Raw genomic sequence first — 26512 nt, forward strand, 5'->3', positions numbered from 1 at the left:
ACACTAAAAAAAGACTAAGGACTTGGGAAAGGATTAACAACATGGAAAAGTTACTGCATTGGAAGAGAACTAGTAAGACATGGTTAGAAGCTAAATGTGCACTATCACAATTGTAGGCTACCACAACTGTCTACTATCCCATTGAATGTGTTGCAATTGAAGCATTCAAACAAAAAAGGGAGAAGCAGGAGGTGTTTAAATGTATTATTGGAATGCACTCTGGACATGAATTTAAACTGGATTATCTTTTCCCCTCCATCTTTACAAGCCCTTTCAAAAGCTCAGAACATTCCTGTTAGTGATACTATTCACAGCTAGGCCAGCTGTTATAAGACTGTTATGCTAATAATCATAGAACAGTTATGAGAATTTAATGAACTTTTCAATGCCTGCCTAGATACCTATCTAATCAGGCAGATTATTACTGCTACCCTCAAACCTCACATCAGGAGATAATCATTGAGAGATCATTCAGACACAACACATAGCAAAATCGGATCATCAGCCAGGACATTGCTGCTAAATGCTTGATGTCAAGTGAACACTCAATGCATAAACTTCACATTGTGACAATAACAAACTTCATACAAGAAAACGGACTGCCAGCCAGATTTAAATCTCAGTGAATGAGCTGAAAAATTTATAAGCTGGTAGTCAAACCCTCCAGAAAACCAACCCAGGGCAGAGGAGCTTGAAGAAAAGCAGGAGTTTGCTGTGAGCAGTTTCACACACTTGTCTTTCTTCACAGCTTCCCTGGCCACTCCAGAAGAGGTCTCATCTACAGTGCGTGTTCTCGCGATGACACCTGCCCTGCAGAATTGCAGATCCTGCACTCTCAGCTAAGTGTGCTTCCATGATACTCACAATACCTTAGAGAGAAGAGAGCAGACTTCCTTCATTTCCTCTGAGGCAATATGTGACAGGAGCACCACAAAGGAGTGTTCAAGCTCGAAAGGTACCAGGTATTTCAATCACCGAGAGGTTCATATGTGCAGTCATATCTTACATTAAGTACACCACTTTACTCCTTTTTCTGAAAATATACTATACAGAATAAAAGATGGATGCACGTGTCGATGTGCTAAGTGGCATCTACAATGACTGGGTAGACATACCAATGTCACTGAAGATCGCAGTCAGAATTCCATCTCTCAGTCACCTGACAGATGTGATGGAATCCAGGCATGTCCATCCTAGTCAAATCGGGTGCTCAGTGAAATGTGCACTGTCTACAACAGTTACCCATGGGATTTGGGTGTCGTGGCCAGTTGGCATTTATTGCCCGTCCCTAATTGCACTTCAGAAGGTGATGGTGAGTCGCCTTCTTCAACCATTGCAGTCCATATTGAGTAGGTACACCCACCATGTTCTTAAGAAGCAAATTCCAGGATTTTGGCTCAGTGACAGCGAAGGAACAGCAATATAGTTCCAAGTCAGGAAGGTGAGTGGCTTGGAGGGGAACTTGCAGGTGGTGGTGTTGCCATGCATCTGCTGCCCTTGTCCTTTGAGGTGGTAGATATCATGAATTTGGAAGGTACTGTTAAAGGGGCCTTGATGAGGAGGACATTAATGGTGAAGGGAGAGAAGGTTTAAGGTGCAAAATAGGATACCAATTAAGCAGGCTGCTTTGTCCTGGATGGTGTCGAGCTTCTTGAGGGTGTTTGGAACTGACTTATCCAGTCAAGTGGAAAGTATTCCATCACACCTGTGCCTTGCAGATGGTGGCTTTGGGGAGTCAGGTGGTGAGTTACTCGCCACAGGATTCTTAGTCTTTGACCTGGCTCTGGTAGCCACAGTATTTATAAGGCTGGCCCAGTTCACTTTCTGGTCAATGGTAACCCCCAGCACGTTGATAGTCAGGGACTCAGCAATGCTAAAGCCATTGAATGTTAAGAACAGATGGTTAGATTCTCTCAAGTTTTAGATGGCTATTGCCCAGCACCTGTGTGGCAGTAAGGTTACTTTATACTGCCTAGTCAATTTCTGTTGGTGCATTCATGATACCTGCATGCTGGAGTCTCAACTGCACTGCACAGGAGCACTCTTCACATTAGGGGCTAAGCCTCAATTAGTGACCAGGTGATATCTTCACTATATTTGACAATCCCCAAAGAACCATACCTCTATTACAGGGCATTTCATGGTCAGTTCCTGAAGATAGCTAGATGTTATCTTACAACGGTGATGATTTTAGCCAATGTGGCATATGCCACAGGGTCTCAAGGAATACTTTTAGATTTTCTGTTGTAGTGGAATAGATATCTCTTGGAAGATTGCAGGTGACAATGATATTAAAGGCACTGATCTAACATTGGCTGGAGAGCCATTTGCTTCCAAGGGTGCAGTTAACTCCTCAATGCTGCTGAGGTAAAACATCACTCTGTCCTCCCTGTTCTGTGCTGAGCCGGTGCCACGTACCCAGGTACACTTCTCATCATTTTTCTCCATTACCTCTCTCAATTACATACTCATCTAAGACTGATGGCTCTATCACCTCTTCCTCCAAATAGCAATCTACTTCATTGGGCTCTGGGTTTTGTAAGTACCGTCCCTTCAATGTGCCATATTGTGCAGCAGGCCACTACTATCCTTGACAATGCAATCTATCGCACCCTACACTTGTGAAAAGATGGATATTGCTCTTTGGCTCTGAGACTCCACATCTGTTTTGAAAATTAATTTGCTCCCCAACCCTAGCAAAGAGGGCAATGCTCACAGCTGCAGACTGGTGCATAACAGCAGTGTCCTGGAAGGAACTGGCTGCATAAACATTGAGGCCATGGTAACTTTCACTGCAATTGGCAAACTTGGGCACCTGTTGTTTGAGGCATGAGATCTGCCTCCAACAGAGTGCAGACTTCTCTGACTACTTTCCAAGACACTCTAAGCCTTTGCCTATACTGCTTTTTGGCATTTTGAGGAATCGATACCTTCCACTTTGCCCAGTGTAATACTTCACCCTCCTTGCTACTCTAACTGGGATCTATACCACCTCATGCCCAGGTACAATGGCTTTAGCCACAGTGTTGCCTCTCCTCGACATGAGGCATGTGCGGGGATCCTGTATCTATTTCTTCAACATGCTTTCCTTTGCAGACATAACTCTACACATCCAGCAAGACCGGCAGTCCAAAATGTCACTGTCCTGATTTACACGGTAAAGAATGATGACGAGGTGCTCGTTTCCAACCACCCCAATCCTCCTCTTGCCTGAGGTCATACAGCATCCTCTATCTCAGAGAGAAATTCAGTTTAAACCTCACACAGTTCTATATAAGGATTAGAATTCCGTTCGTCAAGCCTACAGAGCTGTTCACATTTCTAGAACCAAGTCTTGGAACACACGCAGCCATTTCTGCAGCTTTTGACAATGAAAATCACAACTTCCTGTTCGCTTCTAACCCTTCAAATGGTCAGACTGAGTTGTAAATGCCCCACGTGTGCTTCTGTTCATCCTCTAACAACGGATAGATCCATGACTTTGTACTGATTGAACTCGTGAATCATCAGTTATTTCTAGAAGGACAAGTTAAAGGGCCAGGTACGATCACTCATCCAAAGTTGGGATGTCACCTCAATTCTTTATTACACTCAAGTACAATCATATTTTTAATGGCCCCTTTCCAAAATTCAAAATGTCTTGTACTCAGCAAGCCAACAAGAAGAGCTTGCGGCAGTGCAGAGAGTTCGAGAGGCCATGGGAGGGTTAGTACTTAATGAGAGGTAATTACACTTTAAATAGCTGGCCCGTTTAATATGGTTCAAGCAATTTCTTTGTAATTGATACCTGTCGTAATAGCAAATGGCTCAATGTAGGTGATTGAGATAACCTGGGACAATGGATGCACTGGGGATGTGGTTGCAGAGCAGGGTGAATGATTAGAGCTTACAAATTCCTTCTGTAATTTGCTACATCATAATACAGTGGTTACACTTCAAAAATACTTCCTCATTGGCTATACAGCACTTTGGGGTGCCCTGAAGTTGTGAAACTTATCCCATATCAGTGCAAGTTCTTTCCTTTTATCTCTCTTGATTGCACATTTAAATACAACGGAGCTGCATTCAGTCTGGTGGTACTATTCTAAGGAGATGGTATTTTACATGATCAATGATATGTCACAATTGTAAGATGCTCTGAATAAATCATAGGTGCAGTTCAAGAGCAAAAAACTTGATCTATTTCTATAAACAATATTAAAGGAAAATAACGATTAGCGATCACAATTGAACTGATGAGCATTTTGATACTTGAAAAGACAAAACAGCAAGAAAATCATCTCAGCTTCACTTACTCGCTCATGTTTTGGGTTATCTCCCAGTTGGTAAACAGCTCTTGTGCTTTCTGGACACAGTCACCATACTTGTAATCACAAGCAACATCAAGAAGGGTGGAACGAAGTTGCCTTTCAGACAGTGATCCATTGTTACTCCAGGTCTGATCATTAATCAGGTCTCCAAAAATATCAAAAATATATTTCTGCAATACATGAATATACAGCTTAGATAGAGGAACACAAGCTTTATTCCACAATATAGTTATATTCCACAACTCCAATTTCCTGACCAAGTTAAGGTCTGTAACATACTCTACAGATAAATATAAAGACCCTCCAACACTGGAAAACCCTTCAGGAAACTTTCATAAAAATGGAATGCTGGCAGAGTGGGATTAAGAGAAAATATTGGCTACATCTAACTTATGTTCAAAACAAGCAAGTTTGCATAAACAGCATTACCGACGAGAAAGCAGAGAAGAATAAAGGCATTCTCCATATTTACATTTACCTTGTTATAATTCACTGTCCTTCACTAATGCTTAGTGGAGCTACAGCATGTGGCAGATGGAACATGATAGTTACACAAAAACTGCTCCAAGACCAAATTAATTCACAAGGCACAAAGAATAAAAACAACAACTACCTTCACCCGACCAGCAAGTTGCAACATTCCCCTCTTCTGTACAAGCCCGTGAATATGCCCAAGCTGAATCAATGCTTCACTTATCGGAGCGGTACTACTTTCATTCTTCATGTACTTGGTCATGGACAATGCCTGTTTCACTGTGATTTTCCCTGCACTATGAATGGTGAGAAAAACACGTGAGTTCACACAACTCTGAAATCCAAGCATATATTTTTAAATGGCAATATGGCACGTGAAGCATTACTGACAGCCACAATAGCATTCTGAGAATTTGAGGACAGAGGGAGGCCTTGCTACCCGTTATACCTGTTCAGATTATTTGAAAAGGGCTATACAATTAACCTTTTGAATTTTTGTTCTTTCCCTATTGTCTTGCAAGATTTTCTTTTTAGGTTTATCTCTAATTTCCTCTTGGAAGTTACTATAGAATGTGCTTTGATCACCCTTCAGATAGTGAATTTAGAATTCTAACAAAATGCATCCTCATTGGCCATGCTAAATTCTCCCTCAGTGTACCCAAACAGGCGCCGGAGTATGGCGACTAGAGTATTTTCACAGTAACTTCATTGCAGTGTTAATGTAAGCCTACTTGTGACACTAAGAAATAAACTTTAAACAATACCGCCATTAAATCTCCTCTTAATCTGCCTATAGTTTAATTCCAATTTCTCGGCGGCACGGTGGCACAGTGGTTAGCACTGCTGCCTCACAGTGCCAGGGACCCGGGTTCAATTCCGGCCTCAGGTGACTGTGTGGAGTTCGCATGTTCTCCCGTGTCTGCATGGGTTTCCTCCGGGTGCTCCGGTTTCCTCCCACAGTCCAAAGATGTGTGGCTTAGGTTGATTGGCCATGATAAATTGACCCTTAGTGTCAGGAGATTAGCAGGGTAAATATGTGGGGTTACAGGAATAGGGCCTGGGTGGGATTGTGGTCGGTGCAGACTCGATGGGCTGAATGGCCTCCTTCAGCAGCACTGTAAGGATTCTATGATTCTCCATTTTCTTCACAATAATGTCTCTCATCTCTGGTATAATTCTAGTAATTCTCTTTTCCACCCCAAGGCCTTGACATCCTAAATTGTGCCCAGAATTGGACACAATTATCCAGTTGAGACAAAGCACTGATTTAGAAATGTTTAGCACAATTCCTTGCCTCACTTGTATGTGTCTCTATTTTAAAAGCCATGGATTCCATGACTTAATTTTTTAAATTGTTTTACTTTACTGAAATAAGCTTTCATTGTTAACGTTCACATTCTCTATTTGATTTATTAGTGACTATCTTATGTTTCTAGCCTTAGTTTTGGTCTCACTTTCAACTGGAGGTACTTTCTCTACACCTGGTCTACCAAACTCTTCAATAATCTTTCAAATTTATCCTACTGAAAAGTCCCCTAGCCCGTCCACTCTTTCTGGTAATTATAACCTCAGTTCTGGCACCATTCCAGAGATTTTCTTTGCATCTCCTCCAGTGCCTCTATCTTTTACAGAACATAGAACTAGAACTGTTTACAGTACACCAAATGTGGCCTAACCAATATTTTATACAAGTTTAAATTCTATCCCTCTAGAAACAAACTCCAGTGCATTGTTTGCTTTTTTAAAACAATCCTTATTAACCATCTTTTAGTGATTAGTGTATCCCAGATTCCTTTACTCCTTTACCCCATTTAGACACCAAGAGGTGTGCAGATTACAGTGCTCAATTAACTAGCATTTATTTCCCTGATACAGGTAACACACACATTGTGCTGCCTGCTAAATTAAATGATTATAATGTGCAGACAGTGGTAAATGCATTGGGCGGCTGTATACTTGAGCAGGGTATCCAGAATTGATAGACTATCACCAGTTTAAGTTAGAATGTGTCTCTTAAAGGGGAGGTGCAATATGGTTAGAGTAGGTGCTGGAAGTCATTCTCAGTCAGTTTGACCTGCAAAAGGCACATGAATAGCATAACATAGCAGAAAGTGGACTCCAATGTTCTCTGACTCAGCACTGGAGGCCTTGGTTCAGGAGGCGAGAGGTTCTCTAACAAGAGCAGCCAGGGAACCAGCCAAACTCTGAAAAGGCAGGAAGCTGTACCAATTGATGCTGGCAGTCTAACCCCCAAGTCAGGATGCTGTGCCGAAACAAGTCCAATGATGGGTGGTCAGAGTGAATTAATCTTTGAATTCCAAATCCCAACTTTAACCTCCCACGCTGTGTCACACCTCCATCAATCACCTACCTGTAACTTCTCTTAGTCAGAATTCTTACTTAACATTTGCAGTTTCACCTCATCTCACACACTTAGCAAGGTCTCACATCCACATCTCACAGCTTAGCTCTGCTATCCACACACCACAAAGCTGAAGCCAGAACACATCCTCATCCTAAACCTCGATGTTGCTTTCCAGCTTCACTCAAACCCACCTTCTGATTCCATCTGTATGTCAGCGACTCTAATGATATACATCTTCAATCGAGATAATTATGGGCTGGCCCATTTTGGTAGGGTGCATAAGGAGGCCACGTACTTCTCTGAAACTAAAGCTGCAAAAGTTTAGTTCCACAGCAGTGTCTTTCGTTTTGTGTCCAAATCTGTGTCTGATGTGGGCTGTGCGAGACACCATTTTGGATAGGCAGGTAGTGCTGGCAGCATGCAACGGTCGAAGGAGGTAGATCGTAATGTCGGCCATGTTCAACCTCAATACTCTGGCTAACATCCCATCTTGTCCTTGCACAGCTAAACATTCATCCAGCAGCAGGAAGTAGCCCCACCAGTGCTACATAAAGGGAGCGCCATTTTTATGTTGGTAGCTGATTGATTTCTCCAGGTTGTCGCTGAGCTAGAAGTGCTTAGAGTCATAGAGGTTTACAGCATGGAAACAGGCCCTTCAGCCCAACTTGTACACGCCGCCCTTTTTTTTTGAAACCCCTAAGCTAATCCCAATTGCCTGCATTTGGCCCATATCCCTCTATACCCATCTTACCCATGTAACTATCTAAATGTTTTTCAAAAGACAAAATTGTACCCGCCTCTACTACTACCTCTGGCAGCTTGTTCCAGACACTCACCACCCTCTGTGAAAAAATTGCCCCTCTGGACACTTTTGTATCTCTCCCCTCTCACCTTAAACCTATGCCTTCTAGTTTTAGACTCCCCTAACTTTGGGAAAATATTTTTTTTGTTTTTATCAGCTAGATTGGTTTGTACTGATGCATAAAATCGGTAAAGTCTAGGTTAATGTTGAATACCATTGTTCCATATTTAAGGAAGAGTTTACTTGCCTTGGAGGTAGTTCAATGAAGATTTGTTCCTGGGATGAGTGGGTTGTCCTATAATGAGAGGCTGAGTAAATTGGTCCTATGCTCTCAGGAGTTTTAAAAAATCAGAGATGATCTCATTGAAACAAGATTCTGAAGGGGTTTGACAGGGTAGACACAGAGATTGGTTCTGCTGGCTGGGAAATCTAGAACAGTCTCAGGATAAGGGGCTGATTATTTACAACTGAGATAAAGAGAAATCTCTTCAACTCAATAGAGCAACCATTGTGGATATTCCATCACTGAATAGATTTCAGGCTGTGATGGACAGTAATTTGGTCTCTAAGGAAATTAAAACTATGGGAAGCAGGTGAGAAAGTAGAGCTAAGGCAGATGATCAGTCGAGGTGGTATTGAATGGCAGGTCAGGCCTGACAGGGAATATGGCCTACTCCTGCTCCCGCTTATTAGGTTCTTATTTAAATCACCTTCAAAGGCTTTCCTCAAAACCAGAGTTTGGTGGGGCATAAAATCCCACGATGTCTATAGCATTAGGAGACTTCCCATTGAAATGAGATTGTGTTTATTTTTGTTGGGATTGGTGGGAGGGAGAGGAACATAATGGGAAGAAAGACCTCAACTCAGTAAGATAATTATTTAACCAAGGACAAAACAACCAAGTAGAATAACTAAAGACAATCAAATGCCTAAAATAAAACATTTAACACACACGAAAATCTGACTCAGATCAGATCTTCTGACAGACAGAAGAAATACTATGAGGCCGATCAAGACTTCATGTGGAGTATTGTATCTCCAAAGTGTTCATAATTAGTTGCTCAACATAGCTTGACTGAAACAGCAGTGATGTTGATTAACCAACCAGAGATATATACCATGCCCTAAAAGTGAACACAAATCCTAAAGATAAAAGCAGCTGATTACCTTGCAAGTATGAAGGCATTATTGATGAAGGCAGCTCGGTCATGGTCACTGAAAACTAAACGATTATTTTTTAATAATCCAAGTAATTTCTTTGAGGTGCTTTCTTCATAATGTACGATGTAATATCCATTCATATGCAAGTTAAACTTCACCCAGGTCACATTTGGTTCTTTAAGATAAATGATGTCTAATGGAAAATAAAATACATAAATAGTTCTATGAAACGGCTTGTTTACCTTTACAATTGAACTTTTAACACACAAAGCCAAAATGCTGTCTGATTAAATTCATTCAAGTATACAAGAATACACGTTCTATACATAAACCCTCAAAACAACTGCATTTTGAACTTGTCTTTCAACTCAGTCTTCTGGATTCAATGATGTGGAGATGCTGGCGTTGGACTGGGATGGGTACAATAAGAAGTTTCACAACACCAGGTTATATTCCAACAGGTTTATTTGGAATCATGAGCTTTCGGAGCACTGCTCCTTCATCAGGTGAGTGGAGAGGTAGGTTTCACAAACATGGCATATATAGATGAAGACACAATTGCAAGATAATGGTTGGAATGCGAGTCTTTACAGGTAGTCAAGTCTTTACAGATACAGACAGTGCGAGTGGAGAGAGGGATAATCACAGGTTCAAGAGGTGTGAATTGTCTCAAGCCAGGACAGTTAGTAGGATTTTGCAAGCCCAGGCCAAATGGTGGGGGTTACACAGTGTGACATGAACCCCAAGATTCCCAGTTGAGGCTGTCCTCATGCGTGTGGAACTTGGCTATCAGTTTCTGCTTGGCGATTTTGCGTTGTTGTGTCTCTTGAAAGCTGCCTTGGAGAACACTTACCCAGATTGGAGGCTGAATGCCCTTGACTGCTGAAGTGTTCCCTGACAGGAAAGGAACACTCCTGCCTGGTGATTGTCACGCAGAGTCCATTCATCCGTTGTTATCGCGTCTGCATGGTCTCTCCAATGTATCGCACCTCGGGACATCCCTTCCTGCAGTGCATCAGGTAGACAACATTGGCCGAGTCGCATGAGTATGTACCGTGTACCTGGTGGGTGGTGTTCTCACGTGTGATGGTGGTATCTATGTCAATGATCCGTCATGTCTTGCAAAGGTTGCTGTGGTAAGGTTGTATGGTGTCGTGGTTGCTGTTCTCCTGAAGGCTGGGTTGTTTGCTGCGAACAAAGCCTGTTTGAGGCTGCGCGGTTGTTTGAAAGCAAGTAGTGGGGTGTGATGATGGCTTTGGTAAGATGTTAGTCTTCATCGATGACACGTTGAAGGCTCCGAAGTAGATGTCGTAGTTTCTCCGCTCCGGGGCAATACTGGACGACGAAGGGTACTCTGTCGGTCGTGTCCCACGTTTCACTTCTGAGGTTGGTGTGGTTTTTTGCTATGGCGTACCCAAACTGTCGATCGATGAGTCGAGTGCCATATCACGTTCTTACATTGATGACATTTTCTTCCTTTGGACTTACGGCGAAGAATCGCTGAAACGACCACACAATGATATCATTAAGTTCCATCCCACCAGACTCACTATGGACTACTCTCCAGAATCAGTTGCATTCTTGGACACATGCATGTCCATCAAGAACGGTCACCTCAGCACTTCACTGTACCGCAAGCCCACGGATAACCTCACGATGCTCCACTTCTCCAGTTTCCACCTTAAACACTCTAAAGAAGCCACCCCATATACACAGAATCTGCTCAGACAAGGAGGAACGCAACAGACAACTACAGACGCTGAAAGACACCCTCGTAAGAATGGGACATGACGTTCAACTCATCGATCGACAGTTCCGACACACCACAGCGAAAAACTGCACTGACCTCCTCAGAAGACAAACACAGGACACGGCAGAGTACCCTTCATCGTCCAGTACTTCCCCGGAGTGGAGAAACTACAACATCTTCTTCAGAGCCTTCAATTTGTCATCGATGAAGATGAACATCTCATCAAGGCCATCCCCACATCCCCACTACTGGCCTTCAAACAACCGCCCAATCTCAAACAGGCCATTGTTCGCAACAAACTACCCAGCCTTCAGGAGAGCAGCAACTAAGACACCACACAACCCTGCCACGGCAACCTTTACAAGACATGCCGGATCATCGACACGGATACCACCATCACATGTACCTAGTGGGTAGTGTTCTCACATGGTACATATTCATGCAACTCAGCCATTGTTGTCTACTGCATATGCTGCGGGAAAGAATGTCCCGAGGCATGGTACATCGATGAGACCTTGCAGACGCTAGGACAACGGATGAATGTACACCACGCGACAATCGCCAGGCGGGAGTGTTCCCTTCCAGTCGGGGAACACTTCAGCAGTCAAGGACATTCAGCCTCTGATCTTTGGGTAAGTGTTCTCCAAAGCAGCCTTCAAGACACACGACAACGCAGAATCGCCGAGCAGAAACGGATAGCCAAGTTCTCAAGCATGCATGGGATCTTGGGTTCATGTCACACTAGTGTAACCCCCACCATTTGGCCCTGGGCTTGCAAAATCTTCCTAACTGTCCTGGCTTGAGACAATTCACACCTCTTTAACTTATTATCCCTCTCTCCTCTCACACCGTCTGGACTTGCATTCCAACTATTATCTTGCAATTGCGTCTTCATCTATATATGCCGTGTTTGTGAAACCTACGTCTCCACTCACGTGAAGCAGCAGCAACGCTCCAAAAGCTCGTGATTCCAAATAAACCTGTTGGACTATAACCTGGTGTTGCGAGGCTTCTTTTCTGGATTCAACACAGAGTTCAACAACTTTAGATCATAACCTCTACCTCCATCTTGTTCTCTGTTTTGTTTTCCCTTTTTTGTTTTGCTGGGTTGTTTCTTTTTTAAAACTCCTGCACATTGCATTCAGATGGTTTCTCTGCAGCAATTCACACCTCATTTGGACACCACCTTTATTTCTTTACCATATCCATTCCCTCACTCTTTGGCTGTTGCGTCACAAATTCATTCATTCATTATTTAATCATTCCTGGCCTCCATGCCAGGCCTTCTCCTTCCCAGTCCAAGGATGTGTGGGTTAGGTTGATTGGCCATGGTAAACTGCCCCTTAGTATCAGGAGTATTAGCATGGTAAATGTGGGGTTACGAGAATAGGGCATGGGTGGGATTGTTGTCAGTGTAGGCTCGATGGGCTGAAAGGCCTCCTTCTGCACTGTAGGGATTTTGAGATTCTCCTTCATTCTTGCTCTCCTCTTCCATCTTCCCTGGACTTATTATTATGTTGCTATCTTTCTTCAGCTCATCAAACTGAAACGTTAACTTTGTTTCTCTCCTTGGATGCTGCCTGGCCTGAGCTTTTCCAGCATTTTTTGTTCTCCTTTCTGCATTTTGAACTGTATGAAAGTGAGCAGCTGAACCACAAGAAATGGTTCACTCTCAGCCAGGAAAGTGGTTTGATTTTATCATCAGCCCAGAGCCTCAATATGGAGAGAGGCAAATCGTTTAGGCTTCCCCGTTACTGAGTGCTATCCAGCAACCTCTAATAGAGGTCCACATGTGTGGACATCAAGTGAACTCAAGGCCAACTTTAACCATGACAGGACCTGTAGTGAAATCCCCTGGTGACCACAGAAAAGTTCATTAGAAGACTGGAAGAGAACTGCACTCGGAATGTAATTTTCGGCACGGTAGCACAGTGGTTAGCACTGCTGCTTCACAGCTCCAGGGTCCCGGGTTCGATTCCCGGCTCGGGTCACTGTCTGTGTGGAGTTTGCACATTCTCCTCGTGTCTGCGTGGGTTTCCTCCGGGTGCTCCGGTTTCCTCCCACAGTCCAAAGATGTGCGGGTTAGGTTGATTGGCCAGGTTAAAAATTGCCCCTTAGAGTCCTGGGATGCGTAGGTTAGAGGGATTAGTGGGTAAATATGTGGGGATAGGGCCTGGGTGGGATTGTGGTCGGTGCAGACTCGATGGGCTGAATGGCCTCCTTCTGCACTGTAGGGTTTCTATGATTTCTTTGTTGCGGTGGGATCTGCAGTTGGCGAGAGCAGGGAAAAACAAAGAGACTAACATATAAATCATTTTGCTGGGATGATCATTTGAGGTTGTAAAAATGACAGCATTTAAACCGGTGTCATAAAGCACATGCACTGCTCAAGTGGCTTGTATAGTCAGAATGCCAAGATTGTGCATTAACCATTTATATACGGCAAGTCAGTTTTATAAATATTTGTACAAAATCTGGTCTTTCCCATAACTGTGCTCTCCTGTGCCTCTGCATATAGGATGGCAGGGAATTTCCCCTCTGATTTTGGTGCTCTTTTGAGCACTGTAGGGATACAATAACATGCTCTGAGTTGACTAGTACTTGTCCTTCCTTCCTTCCAGGTGGGACATTCATGCTCTTGCTCTGCAAACTCCCACTGTACAGGTTGACAATTCATCAAGTGCAGAATCATGAATGGCGGGCTGTATGTTACTGTTCTGGATATAATGTGCTGGAGCGTCAGTACATTGTACCATCACATCACCAACCCTGACTTCATTTTAATTTCAACACTGTGTTAGTTATTCACTGCCACTTGTATTCAGCTTGTGTGTTAGGAAGGGGCTGGAGCATTCATGGCAGTCAGTGTTTTCTGGTGGAAAAGTCATCAGAGGAACATAGAGAGTTAGGAGTAAATTTCTCGCAGCAAGTGTAAATGGAAAATAGAACAGCAGGGAGCTAGGGTGGCATCACTAAATTAACATTGTGTGACTGATACCACAATGTTATAATTAATTCAACTGTATTCAATGTTAAAAGCAAATTACTGCAAATGCTGGAATCTGAAACCAAAAGAGAAAACGCTGGAAAATCTCAACAGGTCTGGCTCTCTGAAAAGCTGACAAAGGGTCATCTGGACTCAAAACGTCAGCTCTTTTCTCTCCTTGCAGATGCTGCCAGACCTGCTGAGATTTTCCAGCGTTTTCTCTCGTTGTATTCAATGTTAAATAAATTTGACTGGAATTACAAATTGTTGAACAATGGTTATCCTCCACATTAAGAAAATAGAAATATCTATCCTTATTAACAAACAAAAATATAACTATTGAACATAACAGTGCTGCATAACTAAAAACATTTCTGACAATGCAAAATGTTGTATTCATTTTCAAATAGTTTAATAACTTGTGTGTTCACCTTTGGCTGGATAAATACTTTTATCTGATCAGTTTGGATAAAATAGGGTTCAGCTCTACTTAAAGGAGTGAACTGAAACACACTTTGTTAATGCATCATTAAATCAGACTGAACATTAGTAAATTGTCTGCAACCATTAAAACACAAGCCTAAAAACTTTATTTTTCAGTCCAATAAAGTAACATTCTAAGAAAGAAAGAAAATGTGCCTGTCCAAATTTTAAGGGAAAAACATTTAATTATAAGCATAACATGCTCAATTCTGAAAAGAGCATGAGACTAGAACTGGGATAATTGAGTAGAATTTGAGGTCAGTCTCATATTCCAGCATAACATCTGTATAATCACTAACCACAGCACCAGCAAAACCAAACAAAGCTCCACTTAAAGCTTTTGAAGTCAAAAACAATTACCTGTTTTGTTCTTAAGAAGCCATGTTTTGATGCACTTGGACTGGGTATAATTGCTGCAGCTACTGGTGATGTAAGTCAGCGGAATGTGCCACAGGTAACTGAGAAAAATCAAACCAGAGTTTCAGATCAGCTTCATCTTGTTTAAAATTACTAAAACAATTAGACTAGAGAAAGAACAAATTAAACAAGAGAATCAATATCAGGTATTGAGCGGAGGCACCTGAAACCATTGTTCCTCAGATGTAATAGTCACCTTTTGTACTAAAGTAGATCATGAAGAACTTTGTATATTTATGCATCAAAGTATCCCAACTTATAAGTTACAGCATATTGTCATGTTAAAATTTGTGCCATGTCAACTCTTAATAATATGACAGTGAAATACCCAGTCTCTTACGAACAACTCATATCAATACAGTTCCAAAGAAGTCACATTGGACTCAAAACATTAACTCTTTCTCTCTTCCCAGATGCTGCCAAGTTTTTCCAGGACTTTCTGATTTTATTTTATATTAATACTGCTTTTTTACTCCCCGATGCATCTTTACAGGTAAGGGCAAGGACATATGACAATCATTTATCGCATCCTCGCTGCTTTGTGTATCTCAATGTGTTAGCCACAAGGCCAGCTATAAAACTTACATGGTAAGGTGTTCGTTATTCTTCTTCTTCTTTAGGAAGACTTTAGGAGCAGTTTTAATGTCCAGCTCTCTAACCAGTCCAATTTATTGCTGGACATTGTGTAAACGTAACCCTAGAAGACTGCCCTCAAACCTGAGTCGGGGGACAGTGTTAGCATGCTCCATAATTTGGTCAGGGTTTCTGCAGTTGCAAACAGGTGAGGTTATGAGGTGCCACTTGTACATCAGATGGTCATATGAGCCATGTCTAATCCACATTTTATTGAGGGTTGTTACATGCTTTAGGGGAGATTGAAGCCTGGTTGCTGAGATGTTGGGTCGGAGACAATGGCTAGGATTTTCCAGTCCCACCTGTGGCAGGAATTATTGCGTGCCGTATGAAAAATCTGATGGACCAGCCAAAAGGACAGGTTATCATTAGCAGTTTAGGCTATGCTGTAGCCTGATTATTCTTTTATTGGGATCTGGATATCGTTAGCAAGACCAGCATTTGTTACCATCCACAATTGCCTTTGAACTGAATGGAACAGAGTGGCATGTAAGAATCAATCACATTACTGTGGATCTGGAGTCACATACAGGCCAGACTAGGCAAGGGTGGCAGATTTCCTTCCCTAAAGAAAGAAAACTGGATGGGTTTTTACAACAATGAATTATAGTTTCATAGTCATGATTGATAAGATATTTCAGATTTTCTGAATTTAGTTTCAACTCCACCAGCTGCTATGGTGGGATATGAACCCATGTCCTCAGAGCATCATGCTGGGCCTCTGGATTACTAGTCTAGTAATATTCCCAGTACACCACTGTCTCCCCTATAGAAGTATAGATTGTATAGGATATATCTGTTAATTTATGGACTGAAATGGATGGATACCCACTTCTGGAGTGCTCCTCTCCATTTCTCCAGATAAACCTTTCTCCCATCATTTTCATATAAGGAGCGTAGGGTGGTGTTTAAATTTCCACTGTTTAGCTCCCAGTGCCCATACAGATGTGGCAGGGTTACCAACCCTTCTGGACAATAGATGCTGTCTGGCCGGTTGAGTGTTTTCAGCATTTCCTGCTTTCATTTGCTGTTATAAAGAACTGACGAGCATTGATTTCTCAGAGGTGGAAGCAGAAACTGCAATTCTTAGGTGAATGACAGCAAAGTATCTGAAAGAATTCTCGGGGTACTTTCCAATACCCAGTTAACCTGCCAGTGAGTAAACACAAAGATTTATGGCACAGTAGGAAGCCATCTCATTTGTGTTGGCTGAGAGTTATCCAGCCTAATCCCACCTTCCACCTCTTTGTCTGCAGCCCTGTAGGTTACACCACTAAGTAAATATCCATTTCTTTTTAGTAATAAGTGTTTATGCTCTACAAACCTTTCAGACCGAGAGTTCCAGATTCCAATCACCCTCTGGATGCAAGGAAAATACTTCTCACTTCTCCTATAATCATTCTACCTGTACCCCCTGGTTATTGCCCTCCCTGCTAATGGAAAAAGGTCCTTCCTAACCATTCCATCTAAGGCCCTCATAATTTTATACACCTCAATTAAATTTCTTCTCAGCCTCCTTTGTTTCAAATAAAACATCTTCAGCTTGTCCAATCTGCTCTCATTATTAAAATTCTCCATTCCTGGTACTATTCTCAAATCTCCTCTGTATCCTTTCTAGGGCGATCACATTCTTTCTGTAAGGTGGCAACCTGAATTGTACACAGTACTCTCTACAACTATTCTTCTGTACAGAAAATTAAACAACACAAAATTGAGTCACGAGGACCAAATACTCATGACTACAGGAGCTCAACCCTGATTAGGTAAATGGAATAATTTTTGCAAACAGCGGGTAACTGTCATATCATCAAACCTTCCTGAATATATCCAACCAGGGTTGGCAAACTACAGCAGTGCAGATTTTGTTCCATTTCCCCCAGGTCAGTTTTCACATGGATCATAGTAATCCTGTTCAACCAACAGCCAACAAAAATCCTTTTACTGTGTCAGGCTGATCTCATTCAAACCCAAGTCCAGGAGTTTAAAGAATAGTGTCGTGCATTTATTTACTTTGAATCTTAAGTATCAGTATAAAATTATTTTCAGGAATTATACCAGTTGTACCTGGAATCAGGCGAGGATGATGGATCCTGTGAAATGGACATCCTGAGGAAACGTTCTTGACAGAGATGAATTTTATTAGCAGTTGTGTCTAATTTAACAGTGACCATGGGGAACCCTGTCTGAAGTGTCCAAGTATTCATCATTTCTTTCACGTTTAAGTCTACATTTTTAACCTGTGAAATAAACGTACTGGGAGATTAGACCAAAGCACAGTCAAATCACTCAGCTAAAGAATAATTAGTGATTGCATTCGGTATATTGAGAAAACACATTTATTAATTTAACTTATTGCCTGTACCAAGACTAGCTACTGGTGAAATATTTGTAATTTGAGAAATGCAATTTAAAAATTAAATCATGCAGGCTTGTGGAAAAAAGTGGAGCCAAGTTCCATATTTTGGATACCAAAGAAATAAGCTCAATTTGCCTCAAGTTAATTTAACAGAGTTTTGGTACTGGGAATGCACATTGATGATGGCATTCAATAGGATCGTGGCATTACAGTGGTTTCTCATGGTAGTGTCTGAACAGAATTTAAAAAACAAGAATTGAAAAGATCTCTCAATACAAATCCATTTTTACCAGTACTTAAAAGAGCAACATCCTCTGCGGGATTTTCATTTCCATTCAGTTAGCTTCCGTGCAGACCTTATCCAGTTCACAAAAGCTGCTTGTGTTTTTTGACATTTGATGGGATGTGGACGCTGTTGACTAAACTAGCATTTATTGCCCCATCTCTAATTGCGCTCGAGAAGCTGATGGTGAGCTGCCTTCTCGAATTGCTGCAGTCCATATGGTCAAAACTTGTATACCATGCAAGGGCTACTACACGAGCACTGTTGGATTACAATGCACAACCTAAAGGAAAAACTGCTAAATTGGCAGCCAAGAACACCTACGTTAGCTTATGGGACTTGTAAATGCTTATATTTTCCTTCCTCACATTGATCTTTGGCTCCACCTGTACACTCAAACCAATGCTCTTTATGAGGGTCAACTTCAGCAGGCTATTTGACTAGAAATGGAAGTTATCATTTCCTTATGTGAACAAGCACATTTCTAATAGGATTTGTTGGGCAGCAACAAGGAATGGGAAGCCTGGCTTATCCACCACCCCCGCCCGCCCCGCCCGCCCCCCCCACCAAGGAGTGCAGAGCAGTTGTAACACTACTACTGCAGGCTAGGTTGGTTTAATTAAAGACAATTAATAAAATGGAATACAAAACATTCTACTTTTTTCATCGATTTTGTGGTGGCGGGTGCGATGTGGAGGAGAAAGAGATTGAAGGAAAAGATGCAATTTAAACTTGAGCAATTCACCATGAACTGTTGAGATGTTTTAATGGTTGTGCTGTTATTAGGCAATCATCTTAATGCAGTGCTAAATTCTTCAATGTTAGAATTTATTATATATAAATAGTATGTACGAGTTACAAGGCATTTATCGAAGGACAGATGATAAAATATAATACTCCTACTCACTTCTCTCTATTCATGCTTGGTGTGATGTTTATTATCCAAAGCATTAAAGATGGGTGAATCAGAATATTCAAGAATAGAACATTCCCTCCAAATGCATGGTGAAGAATTCGAAGTTTTAATTGGGAGAAAATGTCAGAAATAGATGAGTACCATAGCCTCCCATTTAGAAAGTTGAGATTACATTAACTCCATGAGGGGTTAAAGTTTAACTCAGTTGGCTGGACAGCTGTTAGTGATACAGAGCATTAAATCAGGTACAGAGAAAAGAGGGGAAAAGAAAGACTAGATTAGCGGAGGAGGCTGAGGGGAGACTTAATAGAGGTTTAAAATGATGAAGGGGATAGATAGAGTGAACGTTCAAAGACTATTTCCTCGGGTGGATGGAGCTATTACAAGGGGGCATAACTACAGGGTTCGTGGTGGGAGATATAGGAAGGATATCAGAAGTAGGTTCTTTACGCAGAGAGTGGTTGGGGTGTGGAATGGACTGCCTGCAGTGATAGTGGAGTCAGACACTTTAGGAACATTTAAGCGGTTATTGGATAGGCACATGGAGCACACCAGGATGATAGGGAGTGGGATAGCTTGATCTTGGTTTCAGATAAAGCTCGGCACAACATCGTGGGCCGAAGGGCCTGTTCTGTGCTGTACTGTTCTATGTTCTATGTTCTAAGTGAGCAAGAAGAATTAAGAGACAAAGAAAAATAATATATTTTTCCTGTAACTTTAAAAGTCCCCAACAAATTGCATTTATACGATTGTGAAGATAGGTTTGTTTTTGAATAACTGAGGAATAGTGTGTTATTCTGTAAAGAAGGCTGTGCATGCGTGTACATAACTTAATTAAGCTGGGAAAAGGTTAATGGAAACCATTTGTCTGCAAGAGTTGAGGGATGAAATTTGTGAAGGTGTGAAATACATGCATTTATAAAGTTTGTAGGGATCTGCGAGTTAACATAGATAGGAAGGTGAGAAGCCGTGAAACAGTTAAAATCCAGACATTGCCAGATCAGGAGCCAGTGTAGGCCAATGAGCACAGGGGTGATGGGTGAGTGGCACTTGGTGCAAGCTAGGACATGGCGTGAAGGGTTTTGGATGAGTTTAAGTTCACGTAGTGAAGACGACAAGGAGTAGAGCAGGATAGCATTGGAAGAGTCAAGTCTAGATGTAATTGAGGCATAGAAAATGACTCCAACAGTAGATGAGGTGAGGCAAAGGCAGATAGTGTTCTGGAGATTGAGGTGGACATTTTTAATAATGGAACAGATATAGGGTTGAAAGTTTAACTTAAGGTCAAATGTATACCATCAACAACTTACCACCTGTAGGTGTGAGATTCTATAGTTTATATTGCTCCCTTTATGGACCAGAGAGTTTGATTGGCATTGCAGAAATATAAATATTATGAAAAGGTATTTATGCTGTTAAGTAGCAGTCCTAAATTCCTGCAGCGAATTTAAGGGGCAACTTCATAAACCTTAGGGGGTGATTGAAGATAAGTTGCCCTTTGTGCGAAGCTACCAGCAAAGCAGTGTAAATTGTCTAAGCTTCGAAAATTACCTGATTTACAATTCATATGGTATATTTTCCGCATGATAAATCCATTTATTCTGGATTTACAATCAGCATTAAGATTAGGGTACATACTTCAGTAATGCTGTTCCACAGGTCTTCAGTTTTAGTGTTCCCATACTTGTGTTCATTTAAGTATCTCTCAATTCCTTTCTGAAAAACTGTTTCGCCAAGAAAACCCTTCAGCATCAAGAGAATGGAAGCCCCCTGAAGGAGAAAGGGAGAAGATTGCTCATTTTGAATGTCTTTCTTGAAATACAAATTGTTTTGAACCTGGATTATTTGGATTTTACAAAATTACACCGCTCTACACTGCAGTTCCAAATACGAAGCAACAGGTGTTCAGCTGTGAAGGCTTCGCAGACAGATTTTTGCTGCACTTGACAGTAAAGTAAATTAAAACAGTTGGAAAATTGAGGACTAATGTTTACCTGAAAGATGCAAATATGAGCCAGTTGGAGCATTAAACACTTTTGTACGCAAGGATGTCACAAATAGCATTTGCCTGGATCTTGTGGTCAGTGGCAAAATGGAGGCGCAAAAAGCTAACTGCAGCTAAACTACCTTCTCACCTTTTTCTGAAGCTGCAGCAGGAACTTGCTCACCAGCTGCAGTTTGGGTCCATCAGCAAGGTAAGCTGGGAGGCCTAGCAGCAAGGTATGGTTCCAGTGACGTCATGTCCCTTTTGACATCACAAATTAAAGACATCCTTTAATGACTTTAATTACACACCCCTTGAGGTCTATCTTCAGCTCCATCACAGGAAATGTTGTGTTTTCAGTCATTTTAATGTCTTCGACTTTTAATTCTAGCCCACCCATCCCCACATCCTGTCAACTTCTCCCCCCCTCCCCCAACCAAACCCCATCATAACCCTCAACTCTTCTCCAACATCAATGGGACCAAAGAGGCATGGGTGATGTGTCAAGGAATGCAGCGACTGGGTGCTTTAACTTGATAAACAGCACAGTGGCACAGTGGTTAACACTGCTGCCTCAAGGCACCAGGGACTCCGGTTCGATTCCCGGCTTGGGTCACTGTCTGTGTGGAATCTGCAAGTTCTCCCAGTGTCTGCCTGAGTTTCCTCCAGTTGCTCCGGTTTCCTCCCACAGTCCAAAAGATGTGCTGGTTAGTTTCATTGGCCATGCTAAATTCTCCCTCAGTGTACCCAGACGTCAGAGTGTGGCGACTAGGGAATTTTCACAGTAACTTCATTGCAGTGTTAATGCAAGCCTATTTGTGACACTAATAAATAAACTTAAAAACTTAAACAAAGGCACAAGTGGCAGGTGCTTCATTTGCCATTCTGTAAGGACAATGAAATGTAAACAAGCTTCTGCCTGGAAGCCCTTTTAAAGCCCTTTTTAACTTCCAGCTGATTAAAAGACACCAACAAGTTATTCTTGTGTGTGCACTATGTACGTTGGCATTGCGGGTGGGCGTGGTGGGTTAGTCAGATTGTCACCTCTTGCTTTGAGCTCACAACTTGTGACTAACAGTATAACTATTGTGAAAAGAGAGCTGAGTGCATAACTCGTTATGGGAAAGAAGGATCATCCTGCCTCAATGGATAGCTATTGTCCACCCCAAGACTGGGCAGCCCCCACTCAATTAGGTGCTTGCCACCACAACCTGCTTACTTCAGTGGCTGCGTGGAGTTGAGTCATCCTTCAACGTGGAGGGCTGCTAATCTATGCACCAGGAAAGCTGGAATGCAAGAACCATGCGTTCTGGCCTTCCCGATGACCTTCTATGGGTTGGTGATGCATGCAAAACATCTGTCATTGACAAAGAGCTTATGAGGTGCAATGTGGAGATTGCTGTGCAAGAATCTACATTCGCTTAAAGTGGATGTCTGGCAGGGAAAACTCAGGGGCAACATGTGAACATGGAACACTATTCACAATGACTGGACCCTTTGCTTGTAAACAAGCACAGGCCCATTAACCTCATGTGCACCTAGGCCTCAACACTCGCCTCCACCCCAGATGTCAAATGAGGCAAGGGACATTTCCATCAGCAGGATTCCTGGCAGCAAGGGATTGTATCTTCTAAGGGACTTCATTGCAAGGGTGGGTATTATGCAGCTTGGCCAAAGGGCACCAGTGGAATCAGCAGTATGAACGAAAATAGGGAGAGGTTGCTGGACCTATGCTGCTACCATGGACTGAACGTGAAGAACAGCTACGTCCAAACTAAGCCATGCCCAAAGATGCCCTTGAGACATACAAAATCACTCCACTGGCACCAGCTCAATCTCATCATCACCACCTTCAACAGTGTCCTCATCACTTGTAGCTATGACAGCGCTGACTGTGACACCAATGTGTAACAAGGTCAGGCTTCAGCCAGGGTAACTAAAACTCCAAGGAGGAAGATTGTTCTCAGACCAACACTTTACGTACCACCGACCCAGAAGGACACAGGAGTTTCTCAACATCCTTGGTCAGGTTCTTTTGAACAACAACCAAGGCCAGAGTACAATGTCAAAGTGGGATCATCTGTGCAGTACCATCCATAACTCTGTATTCACTGCGTAGAAGGTAAAAAGATTCAAGGAATGTTGACTGGTTTGAGACTCACTGGACTGAGATGGAGCCAGTTACGACAGCCAAAATGACAGTCCCCTTGCACTACCTGCAAGGCCCCTACAAACAGACTGCTCAGCGCTGCACCAATCAATACTGTTTGAAACTCTAACATCATACAATCTGCTGCTGAATCTGGGGATGCTTGAGGGATTATGAAGGATTGATGAAAGCAACTGGCGCAACAGTAACCATTGCAGCATCCCCCTTGAAGGCAAAGACAGGGGTCATCACTGAACCTAGCTAGGTGAAGGAAAGTCGAGCACTAACTCAGCCTCCACAAAACAGTGAACATGGTCACTGAAGAGGCTCTCTGCACCATTCCAGACCTTCCTGTCGAGGAGGAGCAGTACAACTCACCACAGCACAACTCACCAAGGTTATTGACCATCTTACTACTGGTTGAGGAACCTTACCAATAGTAAGATGGTCAGTAGCCTTCAGTAAAGTCCTCAGGAAGTGACGGCATTCCACCTAAAATCAGCAAATGTGGAAAACCAACACGGCTACAGCATTTCCATGAACTTTCGTCTCTCTGCTGGAAGGAAAAATCTGTTTCTAAAGACATGTGAGATGCAAAAATAGTCACCTCGTACATAAACAAGGAGGATCACACTGGCTGCAACAATTACTGAGGGATCCCCTTGTTAAGGGTTGCGGGGAAGGTCTTTGCTCACATTGCTCTGGCCAGATTGCAGAGATTGGTGCCCTGACTCTCGGTGCGGCTTCAGAGCGAGCAGATTGACAGCTGAAAAGATTTCCTCCTCCGGCAGTTGCGGGATAAGTGCCATGTATAGACCACTCTGCATCATCTTCATATACCTCACCAAGGCCTGAGGCCTTGTCGGCAGAGATAGACTCTCTAAACTGCTGGGGAAAATAGTCCACCTGCCTGGACTCCTGGGCATCATTACTTCTTTCCATGAGCATATGTACAACTTCCTCAGTTACAATGGAGCAACATTAAAGGTTTGCAAGAGCAGCAGTGGGGTCAAGCGGGGCTGTGTCCTGCTGCCAACTCTTTTTGGCATACTTCTTCATGCTGCTATTGTATGGTTTAGGTGACTCCAATGAAGGTGCCGGCCTGCATACCAAAGCTGATGGCAGGCCGTTCATAGAATCATACAGTGCAGAAAGAGACTATTCAGTCCATCGAGTCTGCACTGACCACAATCCCACCCAGGCCCTATCCCCATAACCCATGTATTTATTTACCCTAGCTAGTCCCCGACACTAAGGGGCAATTTAGCATTGTCAATCCACCTAACCCGCACACCTTTGGACTGTGGGAGGAAACCAGAGCACCCGGAGGAAACCCACACAGACATAGGGAGAACATGCAGACTTTGCACAGATAGTGACCCAAGCCTGGAATTGAACCCAGGTCCCTGATGGTGTGAGGCAGCAGTGCTAACCACTGTGCCACCAAGCCACCCACTTGGCAAGACCGCATGCCAAAAACAATGTTCCATATCCACCACTCCCACCCCACAAACTTGACGTTATCAGCAAACTTAAATACTATTTCCCTCAATTCTCAAGTCACACATGTAATAGGAATGTCTGAAGCGTGCACCTCTGTGAAATATCACTCAACCACACTTGCTGTTCAAAGAAAGTTGTTTTAGTGTTACACTTTGCTCTCTGCCTTCCAACCATGTTAATATCCATGCAGAAAGATCCTTTTCAATTTCATGCTCTATTATCTTTGCCATAAATCTGTTAAGATCGAATGCTTTTTGGAAATCCACTGTAGTTTCTTAATCTTCTCACCCCATAAAATAGATTTCAGTGGCTTACAAACAAAAGAAAGCATTGCCAATTGGCTTATAATTCCTAAAGTTATCTTTGTTTCCTTTTATGAAGTGAGACAATCACATTTACATTTTTCTTTCCACAGTTTGATGGAAAGACTTGAAGACATTTTCGACTGCCTTGTGTATGTTGAAATGTAGAGAGCTAGATCTTTGTACTTTTTCTACCGTTAGTCTCAATGCCTTTTTTTCAACAGGAAGGCAATAGGGTTAATGGGACTTAAGGGTATTTAAGGAACAAGGAGTCACTAGATTGGGCCCTGTGAGTGAAAGCCAGTTCTGCAATACTCAGACTGACTGGAACTATTTTTAAGGACACCTGATGATTTGACCTGGCGAGGCAGGAAGGAGGGAAAGCTGGGATTAATTTAGGACTTAAATCTTGTGTTGCTGCATATCTGCCAGAAATATGGTAAAAACAACATTTAATTAGAAACATTTCAGAATCATTTGTGTGTGTGAAAATACCTTTCGGTATATTATTAATTGTCTGTTGAGTAATGTTTAGTCAATATTGAATTTAGTTACAACAAAATGTGAAATCTTGTCCTGCATTTTTCGCCTTGGTCATTGGAAAATTAATCACTTGTTAAAAAGTCATTGGTTTCTACAGGGATTGTATCATTAGTCAGAAGCTGCACTCCATAAACTTGAGCACACGATTTAGGCTGGCAATTTGGTACAGTATCGAGGGATAAGACATTAAACGGAGATTCTGTCTGCCTTCATATCACACACTGCCCAAGAATAGTTAATATTAAGTGGGTGGGACCATACAGCCACAGTTAAGATTTACTATATTAAAAAAAGTTGCAGTGATGGGACAACATGCACTCCAGTCTTTGAATGTCGTTGTTAAAATATCCATCTCGTATATTGCTAGCATTAAAATCGCCAAATAGCAATTCCACGTTGCAGGAATTCTGCTTTGTATCAGTGCTGCTCAGAATTAATTGTAACTACTTCATAAATTTTCAGGGAGAAAAAAAAACTTAAACATGTTGAAAGCCAATAAGCAACTAAAGAAAGATTTTATGATTATGTTCATACAGTCCCATACCAAATACTGACAAAGGAAAGTATCTAAAAAGGTACTATTCATTACATCTTCCAGAAGGTGAATGGGTAAGGGCATGGTGATGCCTTCCACCATTTGTAAGCAATTCTTGTCCAATAAAACATGTATAGAATGAATATTTGGGAAAGACATTTGGGGGTTTACTGTACCCAGAAAATCACCAATTAGCAAGTTAGCATCTCCAGGAAAAGGTGGGAGGAAAGGAAAGAAAATAGGGTGGAGAGGAGAAGAAGGAAGTAAAACAAATAACCTTAATTCCCAAGATCAAGTAGGAATTCAACCAAAATTGGTTTCAAGATGAGTGTTTCATCTTCTGCACCTCCACTATTGTTCCTGGTGAAAAATATTGCAAGGATAACTTCAGGGAAGGAGGAGGAGGAGAGGAAAAACAAGAGATCCGATCTAGCTACAGCAGGCCTACTGTTGACCTTTCAATTCCACCCACGGGCGGAATTCATGCTTCTTCACTTACCAACACGAGCTACCCTGGGGAATTGAAAGGTCAAACATTATATATAAGTAGTTTCGGACAG

General features: G+C 42.2%; 1 protein-coding gene across 1 annotated transcript in view; it reads right to left on the reverse strand.

Annotated features, from left to right (window-relative positions):
- Window positions 1-26512, reverse strand: part of lnpep (leucyl/cystinyl aminopeptidase) — a 98546-nt gene that overhangs the window by 8223 nt on the left and 63811 nt on the right. Inside the window, exons 9-14 of the mRNA XM_078214758.1 lie at window positions 20575-20706; window positions 17446-17618; window positions 14692-14789; window positions 9119-9305; window positions 4924-5080; window positions 4296-4480 (exon numbers count right to left, since the gene is read on the reverse strand). Coding sequence (XP_078070884.1) covers window positions 4296-4480; window positions 4924-5080; window positions 9119-9305; window positions 14692-14789; window positions 17446-17618; window positions 20575-20706 — 932 coding nt within the window. The remainder of the gene's footprint in view (window positions 1-4295; window positions 4481-4923; window positions 5081-9118; window positions 9306-14691; window positions 14790-17445; window positions 17619-20574; window positions 20707-26512) is intronic.

The sequence above is a fragment of the Mustelus asterias genome, chromosome 6 (assembly GCF_964213995.1).
Source record: "Mustelus asterias chromosome 6, sMusAst1.hap1.1, whole genome shotgun sequence".
NCBI lineage: Eukaryota > Metazoa > Chordata > Chondrichthyes > Carcharhiniformes > Triakidae > Mustelus > Mustelus asterias.